The sequence below is a fragment of a genome (assembly GCF_019968985.1).
Source record: "MAG: Porospora cf. gigantea B chromosome Unknown PgB_NODE_682_length_12463_cov_122.496, whole genome shotgun sequence".
Taxonomy (NCBI): domain Eukaryota; phylum Apicomplexa; class Conoidasida; order Eugregarinorida; family Porosporidae; genus Porospora; species Porospora cf. gigantea B.
The window spans coordinates 1-12,463 of NW_027179205.1; the positions used below are offsets into that span (position 1 = coordinate 1).

At 54.5% G+C, this 12,463-nt stretch overlaps 11 protein-coding genes across 15 annotated transcripts; 5 read left to right on the forward strand and 6 right to left on the reverse strand.

The window, feature by feature from the left end:
* Positions 1-697: 697 nt before the first annotated feature.
* On the reverse strand, positions 698-1,625 carry KVP17_000491 (uncharacterized protein; the record flags this gene model as incomplete). The annotated part of the gene is made up of 2 exons (XM_068522977.1): positions 698-1,234; positions 1,263-1,625. 2 exons carry the CDS (start codon positions 1,623-1,625, stop codon positions 698-700), a joined length of 900 nt encoding a protein of 299 aa, XP_068372354.1.
* A 188-nt stretch (positions 1,626-1,813) lies between these two features.
* On the forward strand, positions 1,814-3,211 carry KVP17_000499 (uncharacterized protein; the record flags this gene model as incomplete). Of its 2 annotated transcripts, none has more annotated exons than XM_068523077.1 (1): positions 1,814-3,211. In XM_068523077.1, one exon carries the CDS (start codon positions 1,814-1,816, stop codon positions 3,209-3,211), a length of 1,398 nt encoding a protein of 465 aa, XP_068372364.1. The 2 variants fall into 2 exon arrangements, with proteins under 2 accessions (XP_068372364.1, XP_068372363.1); XM_068523076.1 differs by having other exon boundaries at positions 1,841-3,211.
* Positions 3,212-3,480: 269 nt separating this feature from the next.
* Positions 3,481-4,122, forward strand: KVP17_000494 (uncharacterized protein; the record flags this gene model as incomplete). Its single annotated transcript, XM_068523001.1, has 1 exon — positions 3,481-4,122. The coding sequence occupies one exon, from the start codon at positions 3,481-3,483 to the stop codon at positions 4,120-4,122; it is 642 nt and encodes a 213-aa protein (XP_068372357.1).
* Positions 4,123-4,196: 74 nt separating this feature from the next.
* KVP17_000496 (uncharacterized protein) lies at positions 4,197-4,799 on the reverse strand (the record flags this gene model as incomplete). Its single annotated transcript, XM_068523028.1, has 1 exon — positions 4,197-4,799. One exon carries the CDS (start codon positions 4,797-4,799, stop codon positions 4,197-4,199), a length of 603 nt encoding a protein of 200 aa, XP_068372359.1.
* An 849-nt stretch (positions 4,800-5,648) lies between these two features.
* On the reverse strand, positions 5,649-6,419 carry KVP17_000492 (uncharacterized protein; the record flags this gene model as incomplete). Its single annotated transcript, XM_068522988.1, has 1 exon — positions 5,649-6,419. One exon carries the CDS (start codon positions 6,417-6,419, stop codon positions 5,649-5,651), a length of 771 nt encoding a protein of 256 aa, XP_068372355.1.
* A 194-nt stretch (positions 6,420-6,613) lies between these two features.
* On the forward strand, positions 6,614-7,453 carry KVP17_000497 (uncharacterized protein; the record flags this gene model as incomplete). Of its 2 annotated transcripts, none has more annotated exons than XM_068523039.1 (1): positions 6,614-7,453. In XM_068523039.1, one exon carries the CDS (start codon positions 6,614-6,616, stop codon positions 7,451-7,453), a length of 840 nt encoding a protein of 279 aa, XP_068372360.1. The 2 variants fall into 2 exon arrangements, with proteins under 2 accessions (XP_068372360.1, XP_068372361.1); XM_068523040.1 differs by having other exon boundaries at positions 6,680-7,453.
* Positions 7,454-7,463: 10 nt separating this feature from the next.
* KVP17_000493 (uncharacterized protein) lies at positions 7,464-8,471 on the reverse strand (the record flags this gene model as incomplete). Its single annotated transcript, XM_068522989.1, has 1 exon — positions 7,464-8,471. One exon carries the CDS (start codon positions 8,469-8,471, stop codon positions 7,464-7,466), a length of 1,008 nt encoding a protein of 335 aa, XP_068372356.1.
* Positions 8,472-8,517: 46 nt separating this feature from the next.
* Positions 8,518-9,297, reverse strand: KVP17_000495 (uncharacterized protein; the record flags this gene model as incomplete). Its single annotated transcript, XM_068523013.1, has 1 exon — positions 8,518-9,297. The coding sequence occupies one exon, from the start codon at positions 9,295-9,297 to the stop codon at positions 8,518-8,520; it is 780 nt and encodes a 259-aa protein (XP_068372358.1).
* An 87-nt stretch (positions 9,298-9,384) lies between these two features.
* KVP17_000490 (uncharacterized protein) lies at positions 9,385-10,189 on the reverse strand (the record flags this gene model as incomplete). 2 transcript variants are annotated; one of them, XM_068522963.1, is made up of 2 exons in its annotated part: positions 9,385-10,155; positions 10,184-10,189. In XM_068522963.1, 2 exons carry the CDS (start codon positions 10,187-10,189, stop codon positions 9,385-9,387), a joined length of 777 nt encoding a protein of 258 aa, XP_068372353.1. The 2 variants fall into 2 exon arrangements, with proteins under 2 accessions (XP_068372353.1, XP_068372352.1); XM_068522962.1 differs by lacking the exon at positions 10,184-10,189 and having other exon boundaries at positions 9,385-10,035.
* Positions 10,190-10,277: 88 nt separating this feature from the next.
* Positions 10,278-11,642, forward strand: KVP17_000498 (uncharacterized protein; the record flags this gene model as incomplete). Its single annotated transcript, XM_068523054.1, has 1 exon — positions 10,278-11,642. The coding sequence occupies one exon, from the start codon at positions 10,278-10,280 to the stop codon at positions 11,640-11,642; it is 1,365 nt and encodes a 454-aa protein (XP_068372362.1).
* Positions 11,643-11,724: 82 nt separating this feature from the next.
* KVP17_000489 (uncharacterized protein) lies at positions 11,725-12,433 on the forward strand (the record flags this gene model as incomplete). Of its 2 annotated transcripts, XM_068522960.1 has the most annotated exons (2): positions 11,725-12,339; positions 12,396-12,431. In XM_068522960.1, 2 exons carry the CDS (start codon positions 11,725-11,727, stop codon positions 12,429-12,431), a joined length of 651 nt encoding a protein of 216 aa, XP_068372350.1. The 2 variants fall into 2 exon arrangements, with proteins under 2 accessions (XP_068372350.1, XP_068372351.1); XM_068522961.1 differs by having other exon boundaries at positions 11,929-12,433.
* Between the last annotated feature and the right edge of the window lie 30 nt (positions 12,434-12,463).

Consider the following 12,463-nt stretch of genomic DNA (forward strand, 5'->3'; position numbering starts at 1 on the left):
CGACAGCGACAGTGGGGATATGTTCAGTGACCTTTGATAGCGTCGCAGAGCGAGTGCCACTTGAGCTGACAGCATCAGTGCTTGTTCCAACGGTCACAGCAACAGGAACTTGAGTGCTCGTACCGACAGCGATAGTGGAGATATGTTCAATGACCTTTGATAGCGTCGTAGAGGGAGTGCCACTTGAGCTGACAGCATCAGTGCTTGTTCCAACGGTCGCAGTGCTGACACCCACGTTCAGGTTGTCTGCAGCATTGACATATCCCACCACGTCATTCCGGTCTACTGCAGTTTGCGTGTCCCTTGACGTTACCTCGACAGCGAGTATGACTGCCTCATTGACACATCGGCAGGTCAAGGGCTTCTGGGATGCGACCGCTGGTGTGTTGACACTCACATTGGGGCTTAGGTGTGTTTGAGATGCAGGTGTACCACGCTCAGAGCTACTGGAAGGGGCGTCAACTGAGGCTGAGGCGTCATTCGGCGAAGACGACGGTGAAGACGTCGTTTCTGTTGAGGGGTCTCGACTGCTGGAGTTCTCATGGAGCGGTTCAAGACCCTGCAAGTCTGCATCGTTGAAAACTGCAGCATTGAACACCCGACGACTCCTCATTGCACGTGGAGTTTCGGCACACAGCACATGGTGTCATCACTTCAAAAGCCTCTCCTAGAGCGACACAGAGGCCGGTTTCCAGGCCTACGCAGATACCTCTTTTCGTGCGATGGCTGTCTTGGCGTCAACTAGCTTGTGCACGGCTAGGACGGTACGGACCATGGTTGCCGCATACAGAGTGAGGAATGCGTCCTGCGTGTGGGATTGCAGCATTTCCACAATGCCTTCATCAAGCGTAGGGAGGCTGTTGAAGGATTCTTGGATGGAGTGCAGAATGCTTTGGTTGACAGGCAGTTCGCCGCTGATCACACTGTGCAGGTACTGCTCCACATTCTGCAGCCTCTCAGCCAGCATTCCCATGGACTTCACGAAGGACACCACATCAGAGCTCATGGTCGCAGTCTGACAACTGCGCATATCGCGCTGAAGGTGCTCCACGCCCACCTCCTCCGCTTCAGTCGCGGTGTAGTGCACAGGAACATGGACGAAGGTTCGGGAGAAGGTTTGATGCTCATGGGCTTCCTCTACACTTATGTATCCGGTAACCGGGAACTCCGACTTCTCGGTGGCGCGGGCGTCAATCAGAATGTGGATAGGGTTGGGTGACCACCGACGGAAAACCTGCGTAAGTTCGCCTCCCAGCACTCACCTCGTGAATGTCGAGATCGGCAGACTTAAAGCAGGACCCAGTAGCGTACCAGCCGACAACTCTCTCCCTGACGTTTATCTTCTTGGACATCATGTACATGTCCTCGCAGTACGTGTGGTCGAGATACCACACAAGGGAGTCCTTGGTGTCCTCCTCAAACGGGACAGCATAAGAGTTCGTAATGTGGACTTCAGTGCCAGTAACAGTGCCCAAAAGGGCTCCTACAACGCGCTTGTCTCGAGACCCGCTCACCAGTCGTTGGTGGTGATCCACCACACCAAGTAAGACCGTAGGATGCACAAAGATCTTACGACCATGTGCCCAGGTAAGCTGTCGGTGTGTTATCCCCTTTAGCGCACTCATCGCCAAATTCAGTTATAATTTCGGAGCTCGGAGTTTAGTGCACGAATACTCTTTGCATTTGTTCTTTCACGTTTTCCTTTTCACATCCTTTTAGCATTTGTTCCTTCTGGGTGGCGGGTTTATCAGGCCGTGGGATGCCAGTTTCAGTTACACTATGTGACGTCGTAGCTGGGCGACGGTGCCATCGAATGGCCTCTGTGATCAAATTACCGTATATGAGTGAGAGGCCCCAACGGCGGCCAAGAACCCGGGATCGAGAGGGACGCAGCAGCAAGGACGCGTCCTACGTGCCATCGTTTGTCCGAGTGACCCCAGATCCGCAGTACGACTTGAAGGTGCTTGTGAAGACGCAGCCTGCTTCGACGAAGCCGGCTTCGACGAAGCCATCGAAGCCGCGCAGCAGGCTGTCGGGATCGTCGCGAGCGCGACCTCATATCACCGTCTCCCCCACCAATGGTCCCCAACGAACCACCTCCCACGAGAAGGGCAGGGGGCATGTAAGGCGCAAGGGCGCCGCCAGCAGGCCATTGGTTGTGAGTCATTCACAGGAACGTCGGTCGTTTTTACCTGAGGAGCGTCGGTCTATGTTACCAGAGGAGCGCAGATCTGTGCCACATGAGGAGCGTCGGTCTGTGCTGCCTGAAGAGCGTCGGTCTATGCTGCCTGAAGAGCGTCGGTCTGTGCTACCTGGAGAGCGTCGATCTATGCTGCCTGAAGAGCGTCGATCGATGCTGCCTGAGGAGCGCAGGTCGTTTTTACCCGAGGAGCGTCGATCTATCCGCGCTGAAGAGCTGAAGTCGTTTCGAGTTCCGGAAGAGTACAATGGTATCCCTGCATGGACGACATCAAGCTCTAGCTTCGGTCACAGAGACCGAAAGTACACAGAGCCCCGAAAAATGCAGCCGGCAGAGCTTCACCGCTCAACGACCGAGCCGTCGATGCCAATGGGGCACGGTTGGCGCCAACGGTCGATATCGCCACTACTTCCCGCAGTTTATAGCACGTCGGGGTCGATTACGTACTCCACGGCTGAACATGCTGTGGTCACACGATCTTCTGCCTCTGGCGAGCTCCAGGGCTACCAGGCCTCGCGTCCGAGACTAAGCTTCCACCCAGAGCCCGTTGAGCGCCCCTCGCTGCCGCATCGGCCAAGTTGCATTGGGAGTTTGAAGGAGGTGAAGGAGGCCGCCTCCCACCAGCAGGTTGCGGTACCCCCTCAAGTTGCGATGCCCTCTCAAGTTGCGGTGCCCTCTCAAGTTGCGGTGCCCTCTCAAGTTGCGGTGCCCTCTCAAGTTGCGGGGCCCTCTCAGGTTGCGGGGCCCTCTCAGGTCGCGGTGCCCTCTCAAGTTGCGGTGCCCTCTCAAGTTGCGGGGCCCTCTCAGGTTGCGGTGGCCCCTCAAATTGTGGTGCCCCCTCAAGTTGCGGCGCTGGACACGACGGCGGAAGACGACGAGGACTACGTCTACATCGACATCAGCACGCTCAGTCCATTTATGATCATCAGGCTAAAGGCGCTGGCCGAATTGTGCCACATACCAGACTACGACGAACCTGCCGTGAGTAACTTCTTATCTTCGGTTGTCTAATCTGTCGGCAGCCGCACATCTTTTCCGGCCCAAGCCCGGCCCTACGCAGTTGCCTGACAAAGTCCAATTCTTCGCCAAAGAAATCAGTGCGAATTAGGAATAGGGAGGTGAGCGTTCCGCCTGTTTATGACACAGGATCTCGTGTTCTTCTGCCACACTGACGAGCCTGACCGTCTTATGACTTGTACTGAGTAGGTCACTGATGTCATTTTGTTAAGTGCACTGATATCAAATATGGGTTCTTGCGTAATTTCACATTTCTATCCGCCATGAACCTCGACGCAAAGCTCAACGCCAGTCTTGATGAGGTTATGAAGCGAGGTCGTAAACAGACTGCGAAGCAACCAAAGAAGAGTCTAGGCAAGAAAGGCGGCCAGGCGAAGACGCAGGCTCCGAAGTCGGGCAAAAAGGTCAACAAGGCCCAGCCCAAACAGCGAGCGAAGCCCATTAAAGACAAGAAGGTGCCTCAGTTTATCGCTATAAAGAATCCTCCGGCCACTCTCGAGCGTCTGCTTCGGAAAAAGGGGGTGTTGGGCAGTCCAGTTTCGAACAGGCCGAATAGTTCTCGTCGGGGTCGAAGTGACCGAGGCTCAAATGATCGCACCCCGACAAGGAATCGTGGCCAACAGAGGAATTTCAAGGGCCCTCACGCCATGCCAATGATGCCTCAAGGTTTCATCAACCCAGGCTACCAGCAAGTACACATGAGGGACTACAACCCAGGAGAACTCCAGGATATGCGACTTATGGAAGAGATCAAAATCCACGCGAACCTTGAAAGGATCCCAACGCCCCTCCCTCAACAGAAGAACGCACGAGTGCCCTTTCCCCATGACAACGCGGGCAAATACTACGGCCAAGGACAACAGGGTTTCGACAATCGCCATACGGGGATGGGTGACGTGTTCTAGACCTTTCATGATTGGCAACGGTCCGCACTTCACTGGTGTCAAGCTTCTAGGCCTTTCATTTGGCAATCCGCAGTTCACTCGTACTCGTCAGATGACGCATCATAGGGGTTTAGTGGTATCTTTGGCAAGGGCTCCAGAGTAAGGCGGTCCCCTTGATTTCTGCTGTCGTTTTCATTTATTATAATCCAGTTATCGTCCACATCCAACAGCTGGTGGCTCCTCCGTGCCTTTGCCTGGAGTACGCGTTGCCAGGAGCCTTTTACTTTCCGTGTTACTCTGTCGATGTCGTGCAGGATCCACTGATTAGCGAACTCGCAGTTATCATCGTCCTTCACAACAACGTAGCGATAGACAAGGATTTCATTCCTTTCAATCGGAGGAAAAAACTTGACGGTGGTAGAGTAGGTGAACGCACTGCCAGCGTCCTCGGGATCCAATTCCATGAGGGGGATTTGTCGACGGTCGCCTTCATCCAAGATGTGGTCGTTGGTGTTGTGGAGTATCACTGCTCGCCAGTCCGTAAGGTCATGATGCATGTTTTTAATCTCCTGCGTTGTGAAATCTCCGAGCTCCGGTCTGTTGCCCAAGATCGCGATCTTAACGTCAGAATCTTTTCTCTTCTTGTACTGAGCGTTAAATCGAAAAGTCATGCCAACGCCGTCAGCGACGTCGTCCATCACCAATAAATTCGAGGTGGGCAGCACAGTGAGGTCATCAGAAGAACACTCCTTACTGCTTAACGAAGACTCCCGACGCAGCCGTGAGCGGTTCCACTCCTTGCCGGTTAACGAAGACTTCGGACGCAGTCGTGAGCGGTCGGAGCTCGGCTCCTTGCCGCTTTTCGAACGCTGCGGCAGGTGTTTGCGGAACAACGGTGGATCAGTGGACGACCAGTCGCTCAAGGAGGACAAGGACCTGTTATCGTGGGCCGAGCCGAGGATAGGGCGCTCCAGCTCTCCCCATATCCCTCCATGAGACGAGCTTCCATCGCACGACAGCGAGCTAGAGGACGAGCGCTGGTGTCTTCGGCGGCGGCTTTGCTGTCGAGGTTTCAGGACGGCACTTTCATCACGCGCTGAGCGCAGAGAACTACTGCACGACGCGCTGCTCTGAGGCCGCCACCCTTCCGACATGATATGTGACGTCGGGCGGGATACCTGTTCGGAATACTGGTGGGCCGACATGAAACCGTGTCGCATGTGGCTGTCTGGCTCATTGGGAAGACAATGGGTGTAGACGTATGGGTAAGGAGGACACATGTTCCGCTGCTCATCATCCGCGTACCTGTGACAAAATATAGGACGGAAACACCTTGCAGCTCGCATTCAATAAACAACATACTGTGGAAGGGCATACGTTGCAGGTATATGCGTTACGTGCACAGGGTAGAAGGGATATGGTGGGCGATGGTGGCGCTCGTCTGAGGATTGGTCTCGCATAGATAATGCGTATATCGGTGTGCAGTGTGCCGCCCCACAGCGAATCAAAAAATCTCGTCATGCGCAGAATCAAACTTCACGAATTAATTAATAGCTAGCGCTCACCACGGCTCCGTCACGAAGAACCCCCAGAAGTGAGGAGGCGCCGAATCTGAAGTTGTCTCTCGTTACCCAACCTGCGCCCATGATATCCTCCGCCATGAGGAGGTAGAACTTGGTGTCCTCATAGGTTTTAATACCCCCAGCGCCCTTGAATCCTACGGGCTTCTCCATCTCCTTGATGACTTCGAGCATCGCTCTTGCCGCTTCTGGGGTGCAGTTCACTGGGACCTTGCCTGTGCTGGTCTTGATGAAGTCCGCGCCACCACGAATCGCAGCCCGTGAAGCTTCCTTAATGAGATCCTCATCCTTCAGTTCACCGCTCTCAATGATGACCTTCAACATTGCGGAGCCGCAGGCGCCCTTCACAGCCCGCACGAGCTCTTCCGCCCTTTGCAAACCGCCGGCTCGATTCTCGATGATGTCTTTGTAGTCTACAACCATGTCGACCTCGTCAGCTCCCGAACGCACGCTAAAGGCGGTCTCCTCCAGGACCGCCTCAGGACTCACGTCGCCCTTGGGGAAGTTCACAACTGTGGCCACTGTGACGCCCGTGCCTTTGAGTTCCTCGACGCACTGCTTGACGTGGGCGGGGTAGACGCAGACTGCGGCCGTGTAGGGTTTGGCTGCCAGGGACTTCTTAACCAGTGCGGAGATTACGTCCGGGGTGTCGTTGAGGTTGAGGCTTGTGTTGTCGATGAGCGAGATGCCAAGAGCCTTGATTTCGCTGGCAGTGACCGTCTTTAGGGAAGGGACCATGGGTGTTGGAATTTACACAGTTTATCTGACTATGCGACTCTCCCCACAGCTATTGTCTCAGACTGTTTCAGCTGAGGAGGTTTGTGTGGTGTGTGTGCGTTGGTAGTGAGATTCCCTTTTCATGGCCTGCGTCGCCTTCCGGAATCGCATTTCCGCGAATCAAAAAAGAAATATTTCGGTAGTTTCCGCATCTAATGCTGTTCCGGTCCCTGTTCCTCTGGCTGTGGTCGGTCCTCGTTCGTCTGTGGACGTCAGTTGTGATGTTCTGGGGACAACCCAAGCCACCCTCCCGCCCTGTATTCCCGGCGGATCTCACTGGTGAAGAGTACCTAGACATGGAGAGACGGTGGCTGGAAGAGCGGTTTTCTAGGCTGGTGAACGATGTGACCTTAACCGATGAGGAGATCCAAAAATTGATGAGTCCTCGATCGTCGGAGTTCTCGCTGTCGTGGCCAAGCACACCTCGCAACTCGGACGACATAGATCTGCGCCTGCTTCAATTCTCTGAGAAGAGTGACTCTGATGCCCCTGAACAAAAGCAACGCGGGCGGCCAGAGGTACTCCCCGATTTCTACGTCGACGAGTCCAGCGATGACGGCCTGATGAGTGCACCGATGCAGGTGGACATCCGCACAATTCCCTCTGTGGACCTCCCTGTAACGGCAGAGCCGCCTACATGGACGTGTCCACGCTTCCAGCACTGCTGTCACGCCCGCCAAAGGCACCTGGAGAACGTTGCCAAAGCGGAGGAATGCGAACGGATTCGGTTAGCGGAGTTAGAGGTGAAACGAATCTGGATGGAAAACTGTCGCCGCCGCCGAGAAATTGCTGAAGGGCCGACGCAAGCATCCTCATCCTCCTCATCCTCCTCATCCTCCTCCTCCTCGTACGAGGAGGTACGGCTCACTCCTGAAGAGCGAAAGCGGCTCCATGCCTCATGGGTCATGGCGAGCGTCATGGACCGGGGTTTGTTTGCGGCTTGCCCCTGTCCAGCGGACACGAGCTACGTGCGTCGTCGTAAAGTGAAGAAGTAAATATGCACTGTCATTCGACAAGGATAGTTCCGTCGCCGCTTTCAATCGATCCAATCACCCATAGGGGTGTGACGTCTCGTAGAGCCGCGACGCCTTCAGGGGCCACTGCTATCAGCAGCCCGCCTGAAGTCTGCGGGTCGAACAATACGTGCAGCAGAGGGTGTTGTCCCACTACGGAAGCTCCGTAGTGTGCCCGATTCGACAGCAGGCCACCTGGAAAGGTCTGGAGCCCTTCAAATCCATCCATCAGCGGAAGCGAGTCCATCGTGATGCGCGCTTGGAATTGCGAAGCGATCATCTCCAACAGGTGACCAGCCAGACCGAAACCTGTGACGTCACTCATTGCGTGTACGGCAGGCACCTTGCTTCTTAGGCCCTGGCCTGCTTGGTTGAGCGTGGTCATCCACTTGATAGCCTTCGACAGGGAGATGTGGTCGACGGTGCCTCTTTTGTGGGCTGTGGTGATTACCCCAGTCCCCAAAGGTTTGGTCAGGCACAACACATCACCATGGCAAGGGGTGCAATTTCGGATAACTTCCTTAGGAGAAGGAAGGTAGCCTGAGACAGTCAGGCCAAAGACTGGCTCCTGTCCCGTAATGCTGTGGCCGCCGCCAATGGAGATACCAGCTTCTTGGCATTTTTCTTGAGCGCCAGCAAGGGCGCCGGTGGCCAACTCCAAGGGTAAGCTGGCAGGCCACATCAGCAACGCCAAAGCTGTCACTGGCTGTCCTCCGACGGCGTAGATATCGCTGATGGCGTTAGTGGCGGCGATTCGACCCCACTCCTTGGCATCATCGACGATTGGCGTGAAGAAGTCTGTTGTGTTCAACAGCACCCCTCCTGATGGGAGTTGTACAGCACTTGCATCTTCACTGCCTTCAAAGCCGTTGAGGGCGGGGAAGCTTAGTGCTGCGTCAGGGACCTGCGGTACACCATCGAGGATGGAGGTAAGTGTCTTCTGGGGCAGCTTACAGCCGCAGCCGCCAGCAGTTGTGGTCGCAGTCAACTTGATCACCATTCGAAACAGGAGTTTTAAGCAGTTACATACACGTTGAAGGGTACATTTAGACGAGGACTGGAAGGTCACTGAAGTCGTACGCGAGACACAGATAGCACCTCTCTAGGTTGTGCGCGGGCGATGTGGCGCCCACCATATCGCAAAGGAATCCATGCATCATTTGGGGGTCGTACTTATCGGTGCTTCCAGTTCGAAGGTGCTCTCCACAAGCAGTTAAGCGGTTCATTGTGACTTGACCGGCGGCTTTAATGTCATCTGCGAGTTGTCGGAGCCCTGCCCGCCACGTATTGGGTTTATCGTACACACGGAAGTACCGCTGTACTACCTCATCCTCATCTTCGGAGCAGGTGCTCGGGGAACGACCCATGACCATGAATGTCTCAGAACTCATCTCTTCGCACACAATGTCCTCAACCATCGCTTTCTCTGCCTCCGCCACCTCCACAGTGTCGTTAAGTTCTTCGAGCATTTCCTCAAGAGCTCGGAGTTTCCCATCCCTCACAGCTTGGGCCGCTAGGAGTTCGTCGTTGGCCTCTTGCCACTCAAGAAGACGCCATCTCTCCAATTCGTCCTCCCTGTACTTCTCGAGCACCTTGGCCGGGTCAGCAGCCACCTCCCTCCAGACGTCAGGCTCGCGTCTTAGGGCGGTGAGTTCCTCTTGCAGGAGGTCCCCCTCGGCCTGGGCTTTTTGTATTTGCGCGTCAAGTTCCTGCGATTTCAGTTGCTGTTCACGGACCTCGCGCTCCTTTTGGTCCAAGAGGGCCTGATAGTCCTCTTCGAGGCGTTTGACATCCTCCCGAAGTTCAGGGTCTCTATCCAGCGCCATGAAATCGTCAAATCTAACGTTGTCTCAGGAAGGTTGCTGTTGCTCTATCAATACTGTTGCTATCAATACTCAAGACAGAGAAATCACTCAGAGGTCAACTTCCGTGGACGACGAACACATTGTAGACGGAGGCGACTTCAGATATCCCAAGCGCTTTTTAAGAGAAATGTGGAAGTCGCGCAGAAGACGGAGCAGGTCATAGAAGCTACAGATCTCGTCCATCTCGGCCACAAGTGGGAATCTCAGGTTGCGAGCGTAAGCCACAACGTAGTTGTGGCCCCGAAAACGCTCATACGGATCGCAATAGGGCCTTAAAAACGCCAGATGAGAGAAGACGGAGAATGCCGGCTGCTGGGTCTCGTCCAAGACGAGGGTCACCCGCTTTCCAGAACCAGTAGTCATTGTTAACGACGACGACGGAGGTGTGATTTCCAATGTGATTTGCTGGCTGACCAACATGTATTGTTCTGAGTCCTGGCTGTCTCGAGCAACAGCAGTTACAAATGCCGGTTGGGGGGTTTTGAACTTCCGTAAGCACTCAATCTTTCCCTTTTTGATTGCAAACTTCTCAAGAGGTGACTGCGGCTCCATACGGAACAGATCTGAGAGCCAGGAGCCACGAGGGGGTCTCAGGGCTCGTGGACGCAATGGCGGAACGGTTACATCGTCTGTGAATGAATCATCACTTTCCAGCAAGAGGGGTCTTTCCCGCGAGGGGGGTTGCTGGACTCGAAGCATCGACCATAGGCTCTGTGGTACGTCGATCTCTGAGGATATGGACGGAGCTGAAATCAGGTCGTATACACCCGGAGGTAGCAAACCCGTTCGGTCTCTCCCGGCCTCTGCTGACCGTTCAGGCTGAGTCTCACTCCAGCGAGACACTCACGCTCATCAAATGCTCAAATACGCGGCGGCAGCTAAGGCTGACCAGCAGTGACGCACTGAAAGTGTTGTAGACCCCAATCCAAATCAAGATATTCATGATCCCTTTCAGGTCGCTGCTCTTCTTATGCCCACTGGTTTCCTCAGCGGAGGGCGTGTTGAGCTTAACTAAGGACGCTTTCGATGGGTTTATCAAAGATAACCGGCAGGCTCTCGTGAAGTTCTACGCCCCCTGGTGCGGGTTTTGCAAGCAGATGGCTCCGGAATATGAAGCGGCGGCGGAGGAACTAAAACATAAGGTAGTGTTCGCTGACATAGACGCCACTGTCGAGACGGAGCTAGCTGAGCAGTTCGGAGTGTCCGGATACCCCACCCTGAAATTCTGGAGCGATGGCAACTGGGAGGACTACAATGGTGGACGGACCATGTCGGAGATCGTAGACTGGTTGACTCTCATGACGGGAGATCCCTACGAGGTGCACGACTCCTACGACGCCGCCGTAGAAGCGGCAAAGGGCCAGAAGTTCGCGATAATCGTACAAGCTGCTCCAGACAGCGCGTTCCTTGAGGCCGCCATCGCGGCGGCCAGCCGCAATCGCACGCTTGGAAAGTGGATCCTGGTGCACTCCCCAGACGAGTTCGTGACGGCCATCCGAGAGGCTGACGGGCAGACGATCAAAGAGGTGGGTCTAACGTCTGAACAGGATGTGATAGATTTCGTAAAGCGGAACAAGATTCCATATTTCGGACCTATAAACGGAGAAACGTTCCCGGACTACTCTGAGACGGGGCTGGAGTTCATGTGGTTCATTGGTGACAAGCCGGCATACGCGGCAGCCCAGGAACAGATGCTTGCAGCGGGAAGGGCCCTCAATGGCAAGCTGAACGTAGTTTGGCTCGATCGCGAAGACTACAAGGTCCACGCGGAGAACATGCTCAACGCGTTTAAAAATTCGCAAGTGGTGGTTACGTTGGGTGACCACCGGTTCGTCTATGACAAACCGCAGATTACCTCCGATGATGTGGTTCGTTTTGCCGAGAGCGCGCTGCGTGGAGATGCGAAACGCGACCTGAAGTCGGAACCGGTTCCAGAAACTAATAGTGACGCTGTGAAGGTCGTAGTGGGGTCCCAGTTCGAAGAAATGGTCTTTCGAAAGGACAAGGACGTGTTTCTCGAAGTACACGCTCCCTGGTGCGGCCATTGTAAGAAGTTTGACCCCGATTACACCAAATTCGCAGAGACTGATGGCGCCAATTCCCACGTGATCTTGGCCAAGCTAGACGGCACTGCTAACGAAATCCCTGTAGAGAACTTCCAGTACAAACACTTTCCCACGATATATTTCATCAAGGCGGGCTCAACGGTTCCCATGGTGTACGATGGGGCCAGATCGTATGAGGGGTTGAAGGAGTTCTACAACGAACACTCCACTGAGTGGAGCGACCAAAAAGAAGAGCTTTGATGTCACATGTCGCACTGAAACCACACGCGTGTACGAAAAGAAACATCAGTGTTTATAAATCCTTCACATAATTTGGGCGTCTATGCTAGGAGACGTCCGGCAGCGGAAGAATAAAGCAGCTACCAGCGATAACTTGCACCCTGTGTGCAGTGCGGTAGAACAACGGAAAGGGATGCCAATATCGAACACTCCTTCCCATTTCGGACGCGGTTCGGAAGATCCCGCCCCTAGCGAGCCCGCGACGACTGTGGCGGCAAAACTACTATGGTCCCTAATGTTTCTATGCATGACAGTATCGTACAACTTTACGACCACCACCTGGGTGCTCCCTGGATACCCGTACCCAGGAGCCACTCTACTCGCGCAGCTGGCGCTGTCGATTTTGTTCCACATACCAGTGTCTTATCTGGGACAGTACACCAAGAATGAGTTTCTGCAGAAGAACGTTCCTGTCATCCGGTTCTCCTTTTATATTCTGGTCAAAGTCCTCCCTGGCACCTTTCTCTTCGTGGGCGCCAACTTGATGGCCTTCAAGCTACTTCACCTGATCGGTCTGGAGCTGGCGGACGTCACTAAGAGCCTGACACTGTTCGTCACCGCCTTACTACAGCAGTTTTTGCTCCAGAAGTCCACCCCTGTGGTGTCTTGGATAGGCGTGTTTATTACCGGCTCCTCCTTCTTTCTTATCCTAGGCAAAGTGAACGTCCGACCTCTGTTGATCGGACTCATTGCTACTGGTTTCTCATCCGCCAGAACCGTCGTGAGTGCCAGGCAGATGAAGCACGTTGACGGTCAAGGAGGCGTCATGAGCTTTTACAATG